The sequence below is a fragment of the Phodopus roborovskii genome, unplaced genomic scaffold, assembly GCF_943737965.1.
Source record: "Phodopus roborovskii unplaced genomic scaffold, PHOROB, whole genome shotgun sequence".
In the NCBI taxonomy this organism is placed as follows: domain Eukaryota; kingdom Metazoa; phylum Chordata; class Mammalia; order Rodentia; family Cricetidae; genus Phodopus; species Phodopus roborovskii.
In genome coordinates, this window is record NW_026126407.1 from 55,052,176 (window position 1) to 55,070,017 (window position 17,842).

At 46.5% G+C, this 17,842-nt stretch overlaps 1 protein-coding gene across 2 annotated transcripts in view; it reads right to left on the minus strand.

The window, feature by feature from the left end:
• Positions 1-17,412, minus strand: part of Usp7 (ubiquitin specific peptidase 7) — a 50,204-nt gene extending 32,792 nt beyond the window's left edge. Inside the window, exon 1 of one of the 2 annotated variants that reach the window (XM_051181402.1) lies at positions 17,215-17,412. In XM_051181402.1, coding sequence (XP_051037359.1) covers positions 17,215-17,293 — 79 coding nt within the window. In that variant the 5' untranslated portion in view covers positions 17,294-17,412. Of the gene's footprint in view, positions 1-1,560; positions 1,653-17,214 lie in introns of those variants that run through there. The other variant, XM_051181403.1, reaches the window with a different exon arrangement.
• Positions 17,413-17,842: the final 430 nt, after the last annotated feature.

The window sequence follows — 17,842 nt, forward strand, 5'->3', positions numbered from 1 at the left end:
CCACGTAGGATAGAGGCATGAGTAGTCATTCATGCTTGCATAATGTAAAGGCCAGAAGCAGACATTGGTTCTCTTCTCAATCACTGTCCACTTTTATCAGTGGTGTTTATCATGTTTATCAGATGACTCTCACCTATCCCACTAGACAAGCTGGCCAATGAGCCTGCAGGGCCCACTTGCCTCACCACTCCCCCAACTACCAGCCCTAAGCACTGGGTTTACAGATGTGTGCTCCAAACTCAGATCCTCATGCTTGCTCAGCAAACTATGTACCTGCTGAGCTCTCTCCCCAACACCTAATTGGAATTTTATAATTTGGCCAAACATGAACCCCAGTTAACTTCCTAATACACGACCATCTAAAATAATGAAGAGTCAGTCATCAAGCCAACAATGACAATGGCTAGGTAAAAATATGTCCCTGGGGCTGGAATATAGCTCAGTGATTGAGCACTAACCTAGCGTAAGTGAGGACTAGTTCAGTTCTGAGTAGCCCTCCCATCAATCTCCAAAAACCCCAACCTTCATATAAAACAATCACCACCCTAATGTATGTGTCACTTAGAAAAGGGATTCTGTTTTCATTATTATGAGTATCAGAGATATAAATTTGTGTGTTTATTAAAAGGCAAACCAACCAAACAAACAAACAAAAAACCCACCACTTCTTTTTAGAACCATCACCACTGTTTGGCTAGTTTAAAGTCCAACCTCCCTGACTGAGGAGGCCTGTGCCTCCTCCCATCAACCTCCATTTGTGATGTCATAACAGAGCTACATCTCACCCAACAATACTTGCCAACTGCTATGGAAATTAGCAGCACTAATTTAGCACCTCAGTCCCAACCCTGAATAGGAGATTAAGAGCCCAGAAGAATGAAAGAACCTTGGGGTAACCTAAAAGGGCCAGGGCAGGAAAAGACATAACTAGTACAATCTACTGTTGCTACCACCATGTGGAGGCCTTGGTTGCAAGTGCCAGGCTCTTTCTTTGGAGCCCTAAGCATCTCTCACTCTGACCCCACTCAACTCTTCAACTTGTGCTAACAACCTGCTAATAAGCACCCAGCAGCATGAAGCAGAACACAGAACATCAACCAGGGGCCAACTCTTGGGTCCTGGGCATGTCACATAACAACTTAGAGCCAGGCCATCTTTATCCCCATCTCCAATAGGCTCCATCTCCAATTTTAGTGTCTACATGGTTCCTCCCTCTTCTCTTCCGACCCACATTTAGATTCAATTCAGAATATTATTTAATACAGAGACTATCTGTAACAAAAGAGGGTTTTGGGACACAGCTGAATGTTAAGAGTCCTTGCCTAAAATACTCATGAGGCCCTATGTTCAGTCTCCTGAGCCACAAACGAGAGAGAAAAGGAAAGTGGAAGGAGAGCAATTTAAGAATGGAGAAGCAGAAACAGAAAGGGGGAGGGAGGAGGAAAAATAGATCTACTGTTCTGCATACATATCTTAGATTGATATTACTTAATTGACAACCCCAAATCATTTGAGGGGTAACTGAGCTATGTGGGTACTGGTCTGGAAGTCTTGAATCACCTTCTTGCCCAAGCCTGTAGTTCCCAGCCATGTCTCATGGCTCTGTAGCCCAGCGAGTCTGGGGGGCCGGAGAGGGAGGGTTCTGTCGCCCACAGCGTAGTGAATGCATAGAATCTCCAGGAGCTGTACACCTCAACATTCTTTTTTTTTTTTAAAGCATCCTCCAAAATTCTTGTTTTTAGGACAAGAAATATATTCTAACAAGGAAAAGTGACCACATGACCAGAAAGAAGACATTTACAGGACAGCGGTGAAGCCACAAAAGCAATCTTGAATTTGGTAAGCAATTAATATATTACAGTCAATTTCACATCTGTGAATTGATGGAGATTTTAACCTAGAAGATGATCAAGTAGGAGATAAAAGGGAACTCCCTGTAGCAACTCTTAACTTCTCTGTAAAAATCTAAATGACTCCAAAATTTTTTAATTATTTGAAGTCCTCACAAGCAACAAAGCAAGGAAAAGGACTGTAGACAATCTTGCCATCATGCATCATATGGGGTGCCTTTAGGTGTCAAACAAACTAAAGAGAAAAAAAAATATTAAGGGTTAAAAGGATTTTTTGGTACACAAATTTTGTTGTGTATGTGGGTAGGTCTACAAGCCATGTCAAATACACGTACAGTTCATTCAGTACAACTTGAATGTATTGAGTGTATATAGGGGGGTCGGTGCTGGGTGCAGATATGGAGAGCAGGGGAAGCCTTGACAGTGTCTTAAGTCCCAAGTGAGTGTGTGTTGACATGACCCCCATCATATGCACATGGACTTCGAGGCTCAGAGAGATGGCAAAGCTTTCCTCTGCTCATGTGTGGATGTTGATAGTGTATACAGAAGAATGTCCAAAATACCCACCCCCCATTTATAACCCAAGCACTGCTCCCTTACCATGATTAGCTAGACCAGCCTCCTTGATGCATTAGCTGAACGTATATATGTATGTATCCCACCTCTGCACATGATTAACTGTACATACACACTGGGCTTCTGGGTACTGCAATTTCTCCAGAGAGCCCCGTCCAACTGATCTCAGCTTTTCCTCCTTCCCTCACCACTCCCTTCAGGTGTGCCCCCCACCTGTGTTGGACTTGGCAGCGGAAGAGCTTCCAGCTGGACTGAAGCAGGAGCAGTAAAGAAACATTCACTCAAGCACTTCCCTCACAAGATCATGGTGGTACCCCATGGATGGCACGAGAACAGGATAATAGTCTAAAACCAAAACTCCAACTGAGAGACTGGGGATGTGACTCAGAAAGAGTAAGCCCTTGCTTAAAGTCACACCACTCTGGACTGGTGAGGGGCCATGGCACAAGATGCTGGGCCAGAGTACCAAAAGCCCTGCTCAACGTAAATGATAGATAATCTGAGAAGGCTAACAAGTGCTTTAAGCATGCATATATGCTTTTGAAAACTGTGTTCTCAACTGAGGCTTAGTTGGTAGAGTCCTTGCCAAGTACTCAGAGGCCTGGGTTCCATTCTAGGAATCACAGAGCACAGTGGTGGGTGGTGGCCAGCATGGGGGAGAGGCATAGACAAACGAAGAGCAGGGATCTGAGGCCAGCTTGAACTATGAGGTTTCCATCTCAAAAAACAACACAGAGAGACTATGTAGTTTTTCTGGTTTTCCTGAAGGGGGAAGACAACACATCACACAAACCCTGGGTCCTGGTCCACCTGGCACTACTCCAGAAATCTACCAATCCTCAACAGAATTTTCAGCATTTACTACTACTTAACTGTTTGGTTCTACATGATTTTAACACATATGTAGATGTGTATCCAGTAACAGAGAAACAGAAAAGATCATTCCAGCAGAAGAGTTCTTTTAAAAAATTATTTGTATACATGTCCCCCAGTCAGAGGACAGAAGAGGCATCAGACCCCTGAGGCTAGAATCACAGTGGAGACTGGGTGACAAATTCAGGTCCTCTGGAGGAGGAACAGCAACCACAGTACCTGAGCTGAGCAATTTCTGTCAACCATTATGTCTTTAATTTTAGGTCAGGCATAGGGGTGCAGTTGTAATCTCAGCACTCAGGAGGCAGAGGCAGGAGGATGTCTGTGTGTTCAAGCCCAGCCTGATCTACATAGTGAGTTCTAGGACAGCCAGAGCTACATAATGAGATCCTGTCTCTGTAAGCCAGAGGGGGGTGAGAGTACTTTTCAACAGTGTTGCATAACTGCTACAGTATGTAACAATATGTTTCTTCTCTTGGGGGGAAGGAGGCAAAAGCATTTACCAGATCTGCTCTGGACAGCATTTCAGATCTACTGTTTTTATGTTGGGATTTTAAAAGATGAGTTCTTAAAAGCCAATATCAATCAACTTAGCAATGCAACCAATGCTGTACAAAGAGATGTTCTATCCTAAAGTCAAAGAACTACTGCTAGATAGACCAGGTGGCCTCCAACAGCAGCTGTCCTCTAGGCTTCAATGTTTAGTGAGCACTTTTTCTTAAGGAAGAACATTCTCCCACCACATAGGTGAGTCACAGCCATCAGGCCAAGATGCACAGACAGACAGGTACCAGTTCTGAGGACAAAGATTTCTGGGTTGCATGCCTATGGTATTTGTTTTGGGTTTTGGCTACTTGGAAAGATGCAACACAGCCTGGTCCTGCAACACTCTATAATATTTTAACACCAGGAGTCTTTGTGGCTTCCAGAAGCAGCTAGCCTTTTTCTGTGGCACAACTGACTACACTGATATCTAGGAGCAGAGTTCTGACCACATGACCAACCCTCCAGCACAGCACACAAGTGACAAAGGGCATTGAAGAGCTCTGGGTTCAAAGATAGAGGACCTGGACTTAGCATACACCACAGCCACAGAGAAGATTCTTGGGAGAAATCACAGAACAGCAAGTGAGGTAAGGTGGACAAACATGGTGAGAATAACCCACACCAGGTAGGTGGAATAAGCCACAAAAGGGACAGAACAAGAGTGATGCAAAAGGCAGGAGGGAAATGGGGCCACAGCCATGGAGGACCCTGAATACCAAGGTGAACTCAATCACATTCTAAGTCCCCTGTTGGACACAGAGTAATTCACACTTTGAAAAGGCACTATGGGCCCAACAGAAGAACCAAGTCAAGAATGAAGTAGTCTGTACTCAGACAAGAGTGACCCCTTCCAAGCTACCAGTTCTGATGAAAACTGACTAGCTTGTCTCTCCCTCTGTCAAGGTGGACCTTGATGTAGATCCTAGTCAGCCAATGAATTCCTTTGATCATCTCACTGGCAGTAAGATTGTCTCTATTATCTCATGAAGCTAAAGTGGTCCAACCTGGGGGGCATCTGTCTGATAGAGCAGGAGGCCCATTTTAGGGGCCACAGGTTTAAAGGCAGTGGAGCCTGAAAGCTAGAAATAGACCCCACTTTACAGAACACCTCTATGGTCTAAAAAAGAGCCCTGATTTACATTAGTTACATGAAAATAAAACCCCAAGGAAAGACACATGTAATTTGTATTCCTTAAATAAAACTGGGGCTTCCACTTCAGCTTTTATCATGTTTAAAAAAAAAAAAAATCTGATCCCTGGAGACCCTTATTGTAATCTGTGTCTTCCAAACTCTGGTCTAAATACTTCAATGGGAACTAAGGAGTACAAAATACTAAACAACTGGTGACTGCTTTAGTGGAAGTGTCTACTTCCACTGCTCAACTGTGTGTGGTGTGTAACCAAGTGCTGCTATGGGGGAGAAATGATAGCATGCATGAAACAGGAAAGCAGGAGCTAGAGTGGCCAAAGGAACAGCACACAGAGTAGCGCACAAGCTGTCCTTGCATAGACAGGGCATGAATCCTCTGAAGGACCAGGCTGGGAAGCTCCCTGCTTTGGATATTTTCAGTGAGTTTACAGTGCAGTAAGTTTGTAGTGTGCACACTCACAGGAGTACGTGCATGTACACTACATCAATACCAAAAGCACAACTAAAATATTAGCTGAAGTAAGGGATTCCGTGGATACCTTTGCAATTTGTATGTGGGAAAGGAGCACAGCAGACATCCAGAGCTATCTGTGACCTACCTAGAAGGTAAGGCCCTTTTCCACCTTGGAATCAGCAACCTCCTTCCTGTAGTACCTAGTTTCCTTTTTCAAAATCTCTCAAGGCCAGTTTGAGTGGCAAAGTTAGAGTAAAAAGGACACACATAAAACTTTCCCCCAAAAGGACCTATAATGCAGATAGATACTCATGAGGCTGAGGCAGTAGTATAAATAATTCCAGACCATGTGAACTACAACAGAGGACCCTGTCCCCCCCAAAAAGCTTTCCAGCCTACTATGATGAACTCCTTTAATCCCAGCACTCCAAAGGCAGAGGCAAGCAGATCTCTATGAGTCTGAGGCCAGCCTGGTCTACAAATCACCAGGGCTGTTACACAGATAAATCCCACCTTGAAAATCCAAAAGCAAATAAATATATGTCTTTAAGTTCTTTATTTGGGTAAGACTCTAAGAGGAAATCTAAATTCTTTAAAAAACAAAAACACTTTCATCAGAGGTTGCCTGACCCAACCTTAGCCACACAGACCATCATTCCAGGTTACTCTTTTGGAGATCCACCCAGCGTCCTGTCTTTCATTTAACAGCTGAAAAACTAATGCTTGTAGGTGCTGTGAAAACTTTACAGCAAAAGAAGCTTGATTTTAATGTGAAGTCACAAGAGGCCACTCTGGCAAGGACTGAACTTACAAAGGAATGGTGAGTTCAACACTGGATGTCCACAAAGCATGAGTATTGGCCATTCTTGAGGTCAAATCATTGAGCACTTAAGTGCTCACAAATAGGAAGATTCAACACGGCAAACATGGTCCCCCATAATTTGGGGGATTTAAAGCAGTGAATGACTAAACAATAGAGACTACACATTTTGTAAACAGCAATATGGCCTACTGCAATCTCAGCATTCAGAACATGAGGCAGGAGAGTCAGGAAGAGTTCAAGATCATCCTTGGGCAACCTATGCTGGGAGAGGGAGAGGAGCTGAAAAAGAGGTTCAGTAGATGAGCATTTGTTATGCAATCATGATGACCCAGAATTTGAATCCCAGAACTCAGGTAACAAACTAGGCACACTTTCTAATTCCAGTTGTGTGGGGAAGGAGACAAAAAGCTCACGGGGACTTGATGGCTTTGAGCCTCCATGAAAATATGCAAGAGCAGGTTCAGATAGATAATGCCTCAAAGGAATAGACAGAAAATAGTAGAGGAAGACTGCAGCTTCCTCTGACTTGGACACAGGTACAACTCCCACACATGTTGCACACATAATAAACACAAATTAATTCAAGAGCACACGCTTTAAAAAAAAAAAAATCACACTTTGCAATACAAATCCTGTCAAACTGGTATTTCTACAGCTACAAGGAGCTGATGCTAACAGCTATACACAGAAACAGAAGAAACAGATAAGCAAAACTACTAGGAAAAGGAACATGAGTAGTAAGAACTCTTTCACTCAATACCAGGGTCACTGAGCAGCTGCAATAAGCAAGCGGTACTGTTAACAAAGGGGATCCAGGATTGTGGAGAACATGAAAAATTCAGATGCAGTCATTAACAGAACCATTGGATTATTCTGACTAAAGCTCAACAACAATAATGCACAACGATGCAGACCTGTGATCCAAACAGGTCAAAGACCACAGCAGGACCTGAGCTCTAGACCAGGCTGGGCAGGATTACAGGGAAATGTGTCTCCAATTAACTGGATGGTGGATGGATGGACAGAACAAGGAAAAATAATCTCTTTAATGAATGATATAAAAACAAGTGCTCTGTAGATAGAGAAAGAAAACAAAACCAGTTGCTGGAAAGATGGTTCAGTGGGTAAAGCTCTTGTACACAAAGTATGACTACCTCAGTCCATATCCCCCAAACCCACATAATGTTAGACTCAGGAGGCCACCTGTAATCATGGTACTCCAACAGAGATGAGAAGATACAAGTAATTCCAAAAGTGCCTAGGCCAGCTAGTCTGAAGTAAGCATCTCTGGGTATGGTACTGCACACTTTTAATCCCAGCACTAGGGAGACAAAAGCAGATCTCTATGAATTTGAGACCACTCTAGTCTACACAATGAGTTCTAGAAGAGCCAAAGGCATAGGGAAACCCTGTCTGAAAAAATAGGATGGAGTTGGAACAGGACGCCAACCCACTATAGTCATCTGAGCTCCATACACACATGCTGTGAATATACTTTCTTTGGACAACACAGTGACAATTTTCTAACATGTACTCCTTTGTGTTTGGGTGGAGGCACATATGGTAAGGCATGGGATAGAGGTCAGAGAAAAACCGGCAGAAATTATTCTCTCCTTCTACCATGTGGGTCCTGAGGATCAAACTCAGGACCTTGCTTGGTGGTTGTCATCAAGCCAGCCCATAACTTGGCTAGCCTGGGCAAGAACTTGCTATATAGACCAAGCTATTGTCAATTTTTTTTTTGAAGATTTACCTTTGGGAGGGGTGGGGTGGGGGGTGTTTTGCCTGAATAATGTATATGCATCACATGAGTGCCTGGTGGCCAGGAAGACCAAGAGGTGGGGAAATGCCTTGGAACTGGAGGTACAGACCTTTATGAGTTGTCACATAGGTGCTAGGAACCAAGTCTCCCAGAGGAGGAGCAATACAGGGTTTCTCTGTATTGCTTTTGAGATTGTCCTGGAACTAGTTCTGTAGACCAGGCTGTCCTGGAACTGAGATCCACCTGCCTCTGCCTCCCAAGTGCTCAGATTAAAGGCGTGATGTCCAGTGGAACAATTGTTCTTAACCACTTTGCCTGATCTCCAGCAATAGATTTTAAAAATATAACCCTGATTTCCTCCACTGTAGCCTACCCTCAGGAGATCTTTCTTACTTCCCATGAGAAACACATTTCCTCTGCTCACACACACAAAAAAAGAAGCCAGAAGTGTATAAGTGTATATAGGCCATGTCTTTACTCACAGCACAGGAGACAGAAGAAATGAGTTCCAGGTCAGCCAAGAGCTATAAAGTGGGACTATGTATCCAAAGAAAGAAAAGGATGATGGAGTCATGAGAATCTGCAGGATTTTGATCTTGTATAAATCATGGTGAGAATCCACATCTCTAAACTATTTTCCACTCAAAGAACTAAGCTCCAGAATAGTGCAAACAGGATGGACCCTGAGGACACAATGCTAAGAGAAGAAGCCCAAACTCTAAAGCCCCATTCACATGGGATATTCAGCACAGGCAGATCAGAATCCAAAGACTAGTGGATGCTGAGGGCTAGAGGCATTGAGTCAACTGCTGAGTGCAGTGTTTTCAGGAAATAAATGAACACGGCCTAAAATTATGCTGTTTTCCAGGCCAGGTGGCGATGGTGCAGATCTTTAATTCTAGCACTCAGGAGGCAGAGGCAGGTGGATCTCTGTGAGTTTCAAGCTGGTCTACAGAGTTTCAGGACAGTCAGGTCTACATAGAGAAATCCTGCCTCAACCCCTCCCCCATACCAAAGAAGGGTGGTTAGGCGGGTGGGTGAGTGCTCATTCAGTAAAGTGCTTGCTATTTAGGTATGAATAACTGAATTTCAAACCTCAGCACCCACACAAAAATCTGGGCATTGTGGCATGTGCCTACTATTCTCAATTCTACAACTGAAGACACAGAGACAGTATAACCCCCTGGAAGTCCAGGCCAGCCAGTGTAGCTGGAGATGGGTTTGAGTTCAGTAAGATTCTATCCCAAAATTGGGGGTAAGGGGAGTGACAAAAGACACCTGATGTTTTGCCACTACACACACACACACACACACACACACACACACACACACACACAGAGAGAGAGAGAGAGAGAGAGAAGGGGGGGGGGAAGGGAGGGAGGGAGGGAGGGAGGGAGGGAGGGGAGAGAGAGAGAGAGAGAGAGCGTGCGTGCACTGGATGTTCAGAAATGCTGAATGCTGACCACCCAGAGTCTACAACACATGTCCTTAAATTTCTCCTAGTGTACAAATGGACTTTGAGAGCCCATTCCCCATGGAGGGATACTCTCAGCCCTCAGTCCAGATATACAGAGGAGGGCCTAGGCCCTCCCCCAAATGATTTGACAGATTTTGATGACTTCATATGAAAGGCCTCACCCTCCCTGGGGAGTGGATGAGGGGTGGGATTGAGGGATCAGTGGGGGACATGGGATTGATATGTAAAATAAGACTGTTTCTAAATTAAATATTTTTTTAAAAAAAGGTGATCTATCAGTTTTTGTACTGTGCTTGGTATCTTTTGTTATCAGTGATCAAATTTCCACCTGCTGCACCAAATGCATGGCCCCAGCCAATTCTGACGATAAATGAAATATTCAAAGTATGGGGTAAGCCATACAGAATCAGTCAGTAGAAAAAAGCCTCACTGCAGGTTACCATTTGTGGGGTAATGAGGTAAGAAACCTGGGAGAAAGCCAAAGGGGTGTTTAAATGTAAGGCTACACTGGCTACATACAATGGCCAATGGTATCTTGTGCCCTGCATGAATGGCAAATGGCCTGAATTCCAATCCCACACAGTCTCCTGTGCTAGCTGAGGGACATTTACTTGCTCACCCTGGTTTTTGTTGTTTGGTACATGCAGATGTGAACACCCATACAAGTGAAGGCCAAAGGTCAATACTGTCTTCTTTTATCAATATTCACTTCATTTGTATTTTTATTTTGTATGTGCACATGATATTGTGGGAAGGCATGGCATTAAGAGGGCAACTTTGTGTGGAGCCTGTTCTCTCCATCTCGTTTAATATGGCTTATGATCAAATTCAAGTCAACAAAACTGGGAATCCAGTGCTTTTTACCCACTGTGCTATTCTCATTGTCCCAGCTTTATTTTTTAAGATAGGGTTTGAGTCTCTTGCTAAACCCAGAGCTTGCCAATTGAGCAAAACTAGCTGGCCTGGAAGTGCTATTTCCCCTGTACAGGATTACAGGTGTGCACAGCAGCAGTTAGCGCTTTTTTTTCCTATGGGTATCAGGGATATGAACCCAGATCCTTATGCTTTTAGAACAAAAAGTAACTGAGCCATCTACTCAAACCGTCAGCCCCCACCTCTGCGTGATACTTTTCAGGGGTGGGGTTAATTTTCAGAGCAGTATGAACTACATCACATCCTTTGACCACTGCTGATATCCTGGTTGTCCACCAAAATGTGGTCATGAGCCTCAGTGCAGTTTCCTCAGAGTCTATAGGCAATGTATCCACTCAACATTCACCACTGCACTACTTCTGACCCATCTCAGAACTTGCCAAATTTCCTTTCTGCTGGAACCAGCTGGCCAAATATGTAGAGGTCAGAAGTATGAAGCAGTCTCCCAGGCTACAGTCAAGGTATGGCCGGCCCATGTTCCACATGTGTTCCTGCCTTTTCTAGCTCCCTGAAGCCACCCACACTCAAAACCTCTCTAAAGCTAGCAGGGCTGGTCACATTCTTGTATCAGGTTAACTCAGTTCCACCCCTGACAATCATACTAAGCCTACTGGACAATGTAGTATGGTGGCCACATTGGGGCCCCTGAATCTATCACTTCTGCTGATGGTTTTGCCACACTAGCAAAGCTTGCTGGCGCCCAGAAGGCCCCCATACTCTAGAAAGATGGTGGCCTAAGCTGGTATACACATGCCAACTACTACATGTTTTAAAACAAAAATTGCTGGAATCAATTAAGAGTCTTCAAATGTAAATTATTCCCCAAAGTGATATTGACGAAATATACTTGCAACCCAGGCACTGGCCCACAGACAGTCTCTAGGGGACTGTAGGTTGACTCAGCCTACACATACAGAGCAACCCTCAACTGTTTCTGAAGGTACCATGAGTAGGTGGCACAAGGGTCAGCTCACTACCCAATGCCTATGGCTACATCTGGGATGTAAATTTAATGCTCTACCGGAGAAGCCACCCTATAGAATTCATTCAGCACTCTTCTAGCGATGTGCTAGTTAATCAAAAACAGACCTTTCCCAGGCAGAATATTCTGGGGCTAACATCTAATATAAGGCTCTGCTCTTCCAGCACAGGACATCAGGGAACCTTGGCCACTGGTATGAAACCAAAGCTAAGGACCCAGGTTTTACTATCTGCAGCAGACAGAAGAGCCACACAGAACTGTCCTGCTTCTACAAGGATCCTCCTTTACCTTTTACATTCTCATCACCCAAAAGAATGAAGGCCCACCCACCAACTTGAGACTGGAACAACACACTGGCTGGTTCCCAGGTTTTAAACACCAATGAATTTGAAGCTCCTGTCAATCAGACAGCATAACCTGTTAACAAGACAACTGGGCATCTATCATCGGCTGTGACTCAGCAATGAACTCTACCCTTCATGTGTTGATCTAAGAACTGAATTTACAAAACAAAGAAAAGGCACAGCCTTGGTCACAGCCCACCCTGGCTTTGGCTAGGCATTGCCCTTCTGAAAGTTAGTACATGTACTCTACTTCTCAGGACAAGAGTTCTCCTAGGCATCCACCCTCTTCCTTTCCTTCCTGTCTGGTCACTGCTAGTCCCTCTCTAAATGTCCATCACCTTGTTCTAGCCCAGGGCAGTGTATTGTCCTAAGAAACTCTGTAAATAACTTTCCAGGAAACCTTCAAGTCTCAACATTCTGCAAACACGTCTGCTTATCTTCAACAATTTCAACTCATTTGACTTCTGCAGGCCAAGGACTGCATCATTTCTAGAAAAATCTGCAGGACCGCTGAGCCTCTGCATGATACTTGAAAACACTCTTTCTGCCAACTTTCTGAAGTCCATACCTATTGGTTCAGAACAAGTACTTAATGAAGCAATGACATTTAACACCTGCTACTGTGAAGAAATGCCCTGTTATAATCTTGTTCCCCAGGCTTCTACCCAGGCTTGGAGACATATCCATCCAGTAAGTACTACTCTTCTAAAAACTAGAAACAGTAACAAAAGTAAACTTAGGAGACACTCAAAAGCAGCCTTCAGTAGACGTTATGAAGGTCTAGAAAAGCCCTGGTGGACTGCTGAGGGGGCAGGAAAGGCTTGTTTTCTCTATGTGCCTTCCAATAAAAGATAATGAAGCAGAATCAGCTAGCTAGCATTATTGCTTATGGCTCCAGCTCCCCTCCACCTTCCAGCACTACTGTCTAGCCTAAGTTCATGGAAAACTGTAGTTCTGTGCAACTCCGGTAAGCCTAAGGAGTCTGAGGTAGTATTTTTCAAGCAAACTATGGCAGTGGTACACAAATGGCTGCAGCAGGTAGAACAAAGGTCCCTGTGGCTCCTTTCCACGGGATATGACTGAGACACTGAGACTGACTGGAAAGCTTTTAGGAACAATGACATCTAAATGGCTTGAGGTCTGGGAAACCAAGTGGAAAATTTCAATATGTAGCCATGACAGCCTAGAACTTGTGATTCTCCTGATTCTGCCTCATAAATGCAATCTAGGTAGGATTATAAGTGCCACCTGCCTGGCTCTCATTTGTTATTAGCCACTTTTCTTGAGATCTATCTTTTCTTCCTTCTCATAGGGCAGGGCAAACAGTCCCAAAGGTAGTCAATGATCTGGTGACAATATGTGGAACCCACAATTGGAGACCTGGTGACCTGTCTTCCTGCTGTCACCAAGAATTAGTCACTAGGAATAACAGTACAAAAAACAGTCAATCATGTGTGGTGGCACACACCTGGGACCTCAGAGCTCAGGAGGCAGCCACAAAGGGTTAAGATATTTAAAAACCCAGCCTGTTCCACAACTAGACCCCCTCTCAAAGCAATGAAAAAGACTAAACCGAAGAGGCCATCAAGCTGCTTCAGACCTCCAGAACAAATGTCCCCCAGAAAGCACATCTGCTCAGCTTCTATCATCCTTTTAGTTTTCTCCTAATTTTTATCTCTAACTCTATATCCCTATTACTGGCCACCAAAACTAGGAGTTAACTGGTCAGAGTGTCACACTCCATTTCCATGGAGACTGATCCAACCCGGGGGCTCAGGAATAATACTGCCTAAACTGATATTGAGTGTCCCCCACCCCATCCTGTCAAGATATAATTACAAGCACGCATTTTTGCACACCTCACCTCTGGTGTGTTGCCTCACCTCAGCTGCAAGTCTGCCCACAAAGCTACAACATTCAGGACACATCTGTGATTCTCTTATGCCTGTTCAAGACATGACTGGTGACACTGGTTTCAGCACAACCTTGACAGATAACTTTTTTCCTAGGATCAGAAACTGAGGCATCCATAACTTAAGCGACAACAGGTAGGAGATCACATAGCAACTAAACACAAATTCTCAATAAACCTAGCCAATTCTGCCCAACTGTGAACTGACTTGATGACCCCCCTATCCAAAGAACTAATTCAGAAGGAAAAACAGTAAAAGCAAGCAAGGGTACACATTCTTCCCCAGCTATGCTGTTATCCCCATTGCAGAGGACATGCTAAACAGCAGGCAGGCTGAGAAGACTGGGAGCAGCACAAAGGCTGAAAGAGCAGCTCTGCAACCTGCAAACCTCTGGCTGGCATCAGAGGGGCAGGCTTCTGAGCCCAGCAGAACTTCTCTACTGTAAGCTCCACCTGGAGATGGCTCAACATAATAGAGCACTGGTAGCTCTTCCAGGGGACCTGGGTTCAAGTCCCAGCATCCACATGCCAGGTCACAACTGTTTCTAACTCCAGTTCCAGAAAGGCTGGCACCCTCACACAGACATACATGCAGACAAAACACCCATGTACATAAAACAAAAATGAGACTTTAAAACCTACATGAGGAAGGTGCAGAGGGTACTGGAGTACGATCTGCAAGGAACCTTACTTTAGGTATAAAGTGGCATAGCCAGCTGGTGGTCTATGTGGTGAGCTTGCACAAGAACTCACCTTTTCACAAACATGCAAAAAAAGATATCTTGAAGCTCTCTCTGCCCATGGAGAAGTGAAAGGGGCCCACTACTGCCAAACCCCTCAGGGTCGGTTGTATGGTCTCAAGATTTGCTCCTGACAGCCAGGAGTACCACTTACTTTCCCAGACATTATATTCTGAAAACAGTACTGGTGGCACATAAGTGCCACATGGGGAACAGCACATTTTCCTGTTAGCTACTCTGAGGCACAAGTAAAGCCTAAGAAATGTTTGTGTGTCCTAAACAGGATTGCCACCAGCCGTATATGTAAGCCATCTTTTCAGATTATGGGCCTTATTAGCCACTGAAACTGAACAGTAAATAAACTGTCATATAAATGCATCCCTACTCAGATTTACTAGCTAGGGACCCTGCTTCCAACTCCCGGCACAAGGCAGGACAAGCTGCTTTTCTGGCCTGAGGTTACAACAAACTGTCCCTCATTTTCTCTTTCCCTATACTTTCCTTACCACTCATAATAGGGTATTTTAAAAATAACCAATTCTCTATCGGATGTGCAAGCACTGTGCAGAGGTCAGTAAAAAACAAATGTAATTCCAACATAGTGAGGCAGGAGGACAGCAAACTAGCCCTGACCAATTGATTGGGGGGGGGGGGCACCAACAGAACCAGTCTCCCAGCCTCCTTTGCCACCAAAACCACCCTACCCCACAGGGCAGGCAGGCAGGACGCTCCTCACAAAGCCTTCCCAAGTTGGTCAGAACTCACTGACACCCTCCAGCTGCTGGCTCTACAGAATCCCGGGCCAAGGCTGGTGCAAGTCATTAACTCCCTCCAGATCCTGTCCACAGCCTGGCTTGTGAGGTCTACCAGAGTTGGTAACTCAGTTCCACTATATGGGATTTGGAATAAGCATTCTTCTACTCTTCCTGATCCTAAGTGACAACAGTTGGCACAGTACCCTATTTAAGGGGTGGGAAGACTAAAATAGACTGCGTAACACAGAGACACACATGCACACACACAGACACAACACACCCGTTGGCACCCCACACACACCAAGACACTACTAGCTCACATGATCACAGCCCTTTAAGACTGCGTTTTCTAGAAAATTAGAGCCTGGATGATAAAATTGAAAGCAATAGCATCCATTACAACTAAAATGGTGTCAACTCACACATGCAAACTTTGGGGTATATAGAGGGGAAACTTGTGATGACTGCCTTTCACCCTAGTCTCTGGGTAAAACTTTAGAAACTTTTGCACACAGACATTTTCCCAGGAAACACACTGGCCAGCAACGTGCAGTGCAGTTTTATCACCAGAATACAAAACATACAAAAGCAGTTATGGCAACTTGCGTGAAAAATGGGTATGCCTCCAATACCAGATTTCTCTTTATTCAATCTGATGCTACTTAAAAACAAGTACAAATCCAAGTCTCCACTTTAGATGTGCATGAAAACAACATACAATTCTCTCAGCAATGTGTTCCACCAGCTATTTGGTTTAACCATACATGCAAGACACTGGGAAATTACTGACTTGTTGGGGCTAAGAGAAACAGCTTAGGCCTTAGCATAGACACAGCTCTCCTTCCCCCAACCCCATTTCTGCCCACCAAAAGCGCCTTTTTCATCTGCAGCACGGTCAAAACAATTGTTTAATGGACACCCACTGATGGGCATCAAGTTGTTCACATGGATCAGCATTCCCATCCCAAAATAAGCAGTGCCCCACAGAACAAATATGATTTTACCAACTTCCTTAGGACCTCCATTCATTTATAAAAAACCACTCTCTTGCTGAAACTAAAATGACAAGCCACTTAATGGTCATTCCATGCCTCTCACTGGGATTCCTGCCTGCCTGACCACTTAAGGTAGATAAGGGAACAAACTGTTTTGACTTTGTTCAAAGTACCAAGTTTAAAAAAAAAAAATGTGCCAGCCAACGACAATCCAAGTTGGTAGGATCCAAGTCAGAGCCCAGCTGAGCCTTGACTGCGCTTTTACACCAAACCCTGAGACCCATGCTCCTGTCAACTGCTAACAGCGGTATAATATCCAGTACCAAGATAAAACTCCTGCCATTCCAGTAGAAAGTTGAGTCGGTTACCTCCAGCGTCTAGTGTGATTCCTTTGGAGGCAGCCATGTGCAGCGAAACTTTCACAGTTTCAAGCACACACTTGGCCGGATGTGGACGGCACCACCTACAGCCAGGTACCCAAACTCCTCCACAAGCAGAGGTAACTTATAAACTAGGCGGACCCGAGTGAGCACTCCGAGTCAGTCCAAAGGCTGAGGACAGCTGTGCGCCTTGCAGGTGTCTTCGCAATTAAGTGCCACGCCGGGCAGCGCAGTTCAAGTTATGTGGGGGGCGCGCTCCCAAGCAGGTGCAGGTGAACCCGGCGCACCCACCCCCACCCCGTCAGAGCTCAGCAGCCCGGGAGCTGGCCCAACCAGCCATGCCAGAGTCGCACACCCCGGAAAGGGGACGGTTCCCGGGGCCCGCCTCCCGACCTGGGTGCCTGGAGCCAGCACACCTCAGTCCTAATTTACGACTCCCGGCGCTTTGTGCCCAGCAGGCCGTGCGCTGCACAAAGCGCTTAACTCGGGGTCCGGGCCACCCCCTGCCGGGCCGCATGACTGTGCAGCATGGCCGGGCAAGGAGTGCCGGCCCGGGTAGGGCCGAGCGGGAGCCCGGCCTGGTTAAAGATGGCGAGGCCCTCGCGTGGCTCCCGCGGTCGCCCGGGCCACAATGAAAGCGCCAGTCCCACCGCGGGCCTCACCTTCCATCTCCATGTCCTCGGGCTCACTCAGCTGCTGCTCGCCCGCTTTCTGCTGCTGCTGCTGCTGTTGGTGGTTCATGTCGGCCGCGGCCTGGGCCTCGCCTGCAGCCGGAGGCCCGGGCTGCGGGCCCGGCGGGCGGGCGGCTGCGAGCCGAGGCGGCGGCGGCGGCGGCGGCGGCGGGGCGGCCTCCTCCTCCTCCTCCCGCGCGTCGTCGGCGGCGGCCCCGGGGCGGCCCGCGGCGGGCGGCGGCGGCGGCGGCGGCAGGGAGACGCGCACGTACTTGCTCGCGATTCGCCCAATCTCGGCGCCGAGGCGGGCGGGCGGCCGGCGGGCCGGGCCGGGCGGCCTCCTTGCTCGCTGCGGCCGCCGCTGCCGCCGCCGCCGCCGCAGGGCCCGCCTCCCGCCGCCGGGGCCGGGGCTGCGGGACCGCGGGTCGGCTGGGGGCGGAGGGCGGCCGGGAGGGGGCCGCGGAGTCAGCCCCGCCTCGGGCCGGGCACGGAAGACTGGAGGCCCAGCGGGCCGCGGCGAGCCTGCGGGCCCTGGTGCTGGCTGCTGCCGCGGCTGCTGAGGCTGCGCGGGCGGGCGACGGGCCGGCCGCGCTCGGGGCGCTGAGGCCTCCGCCTCCTC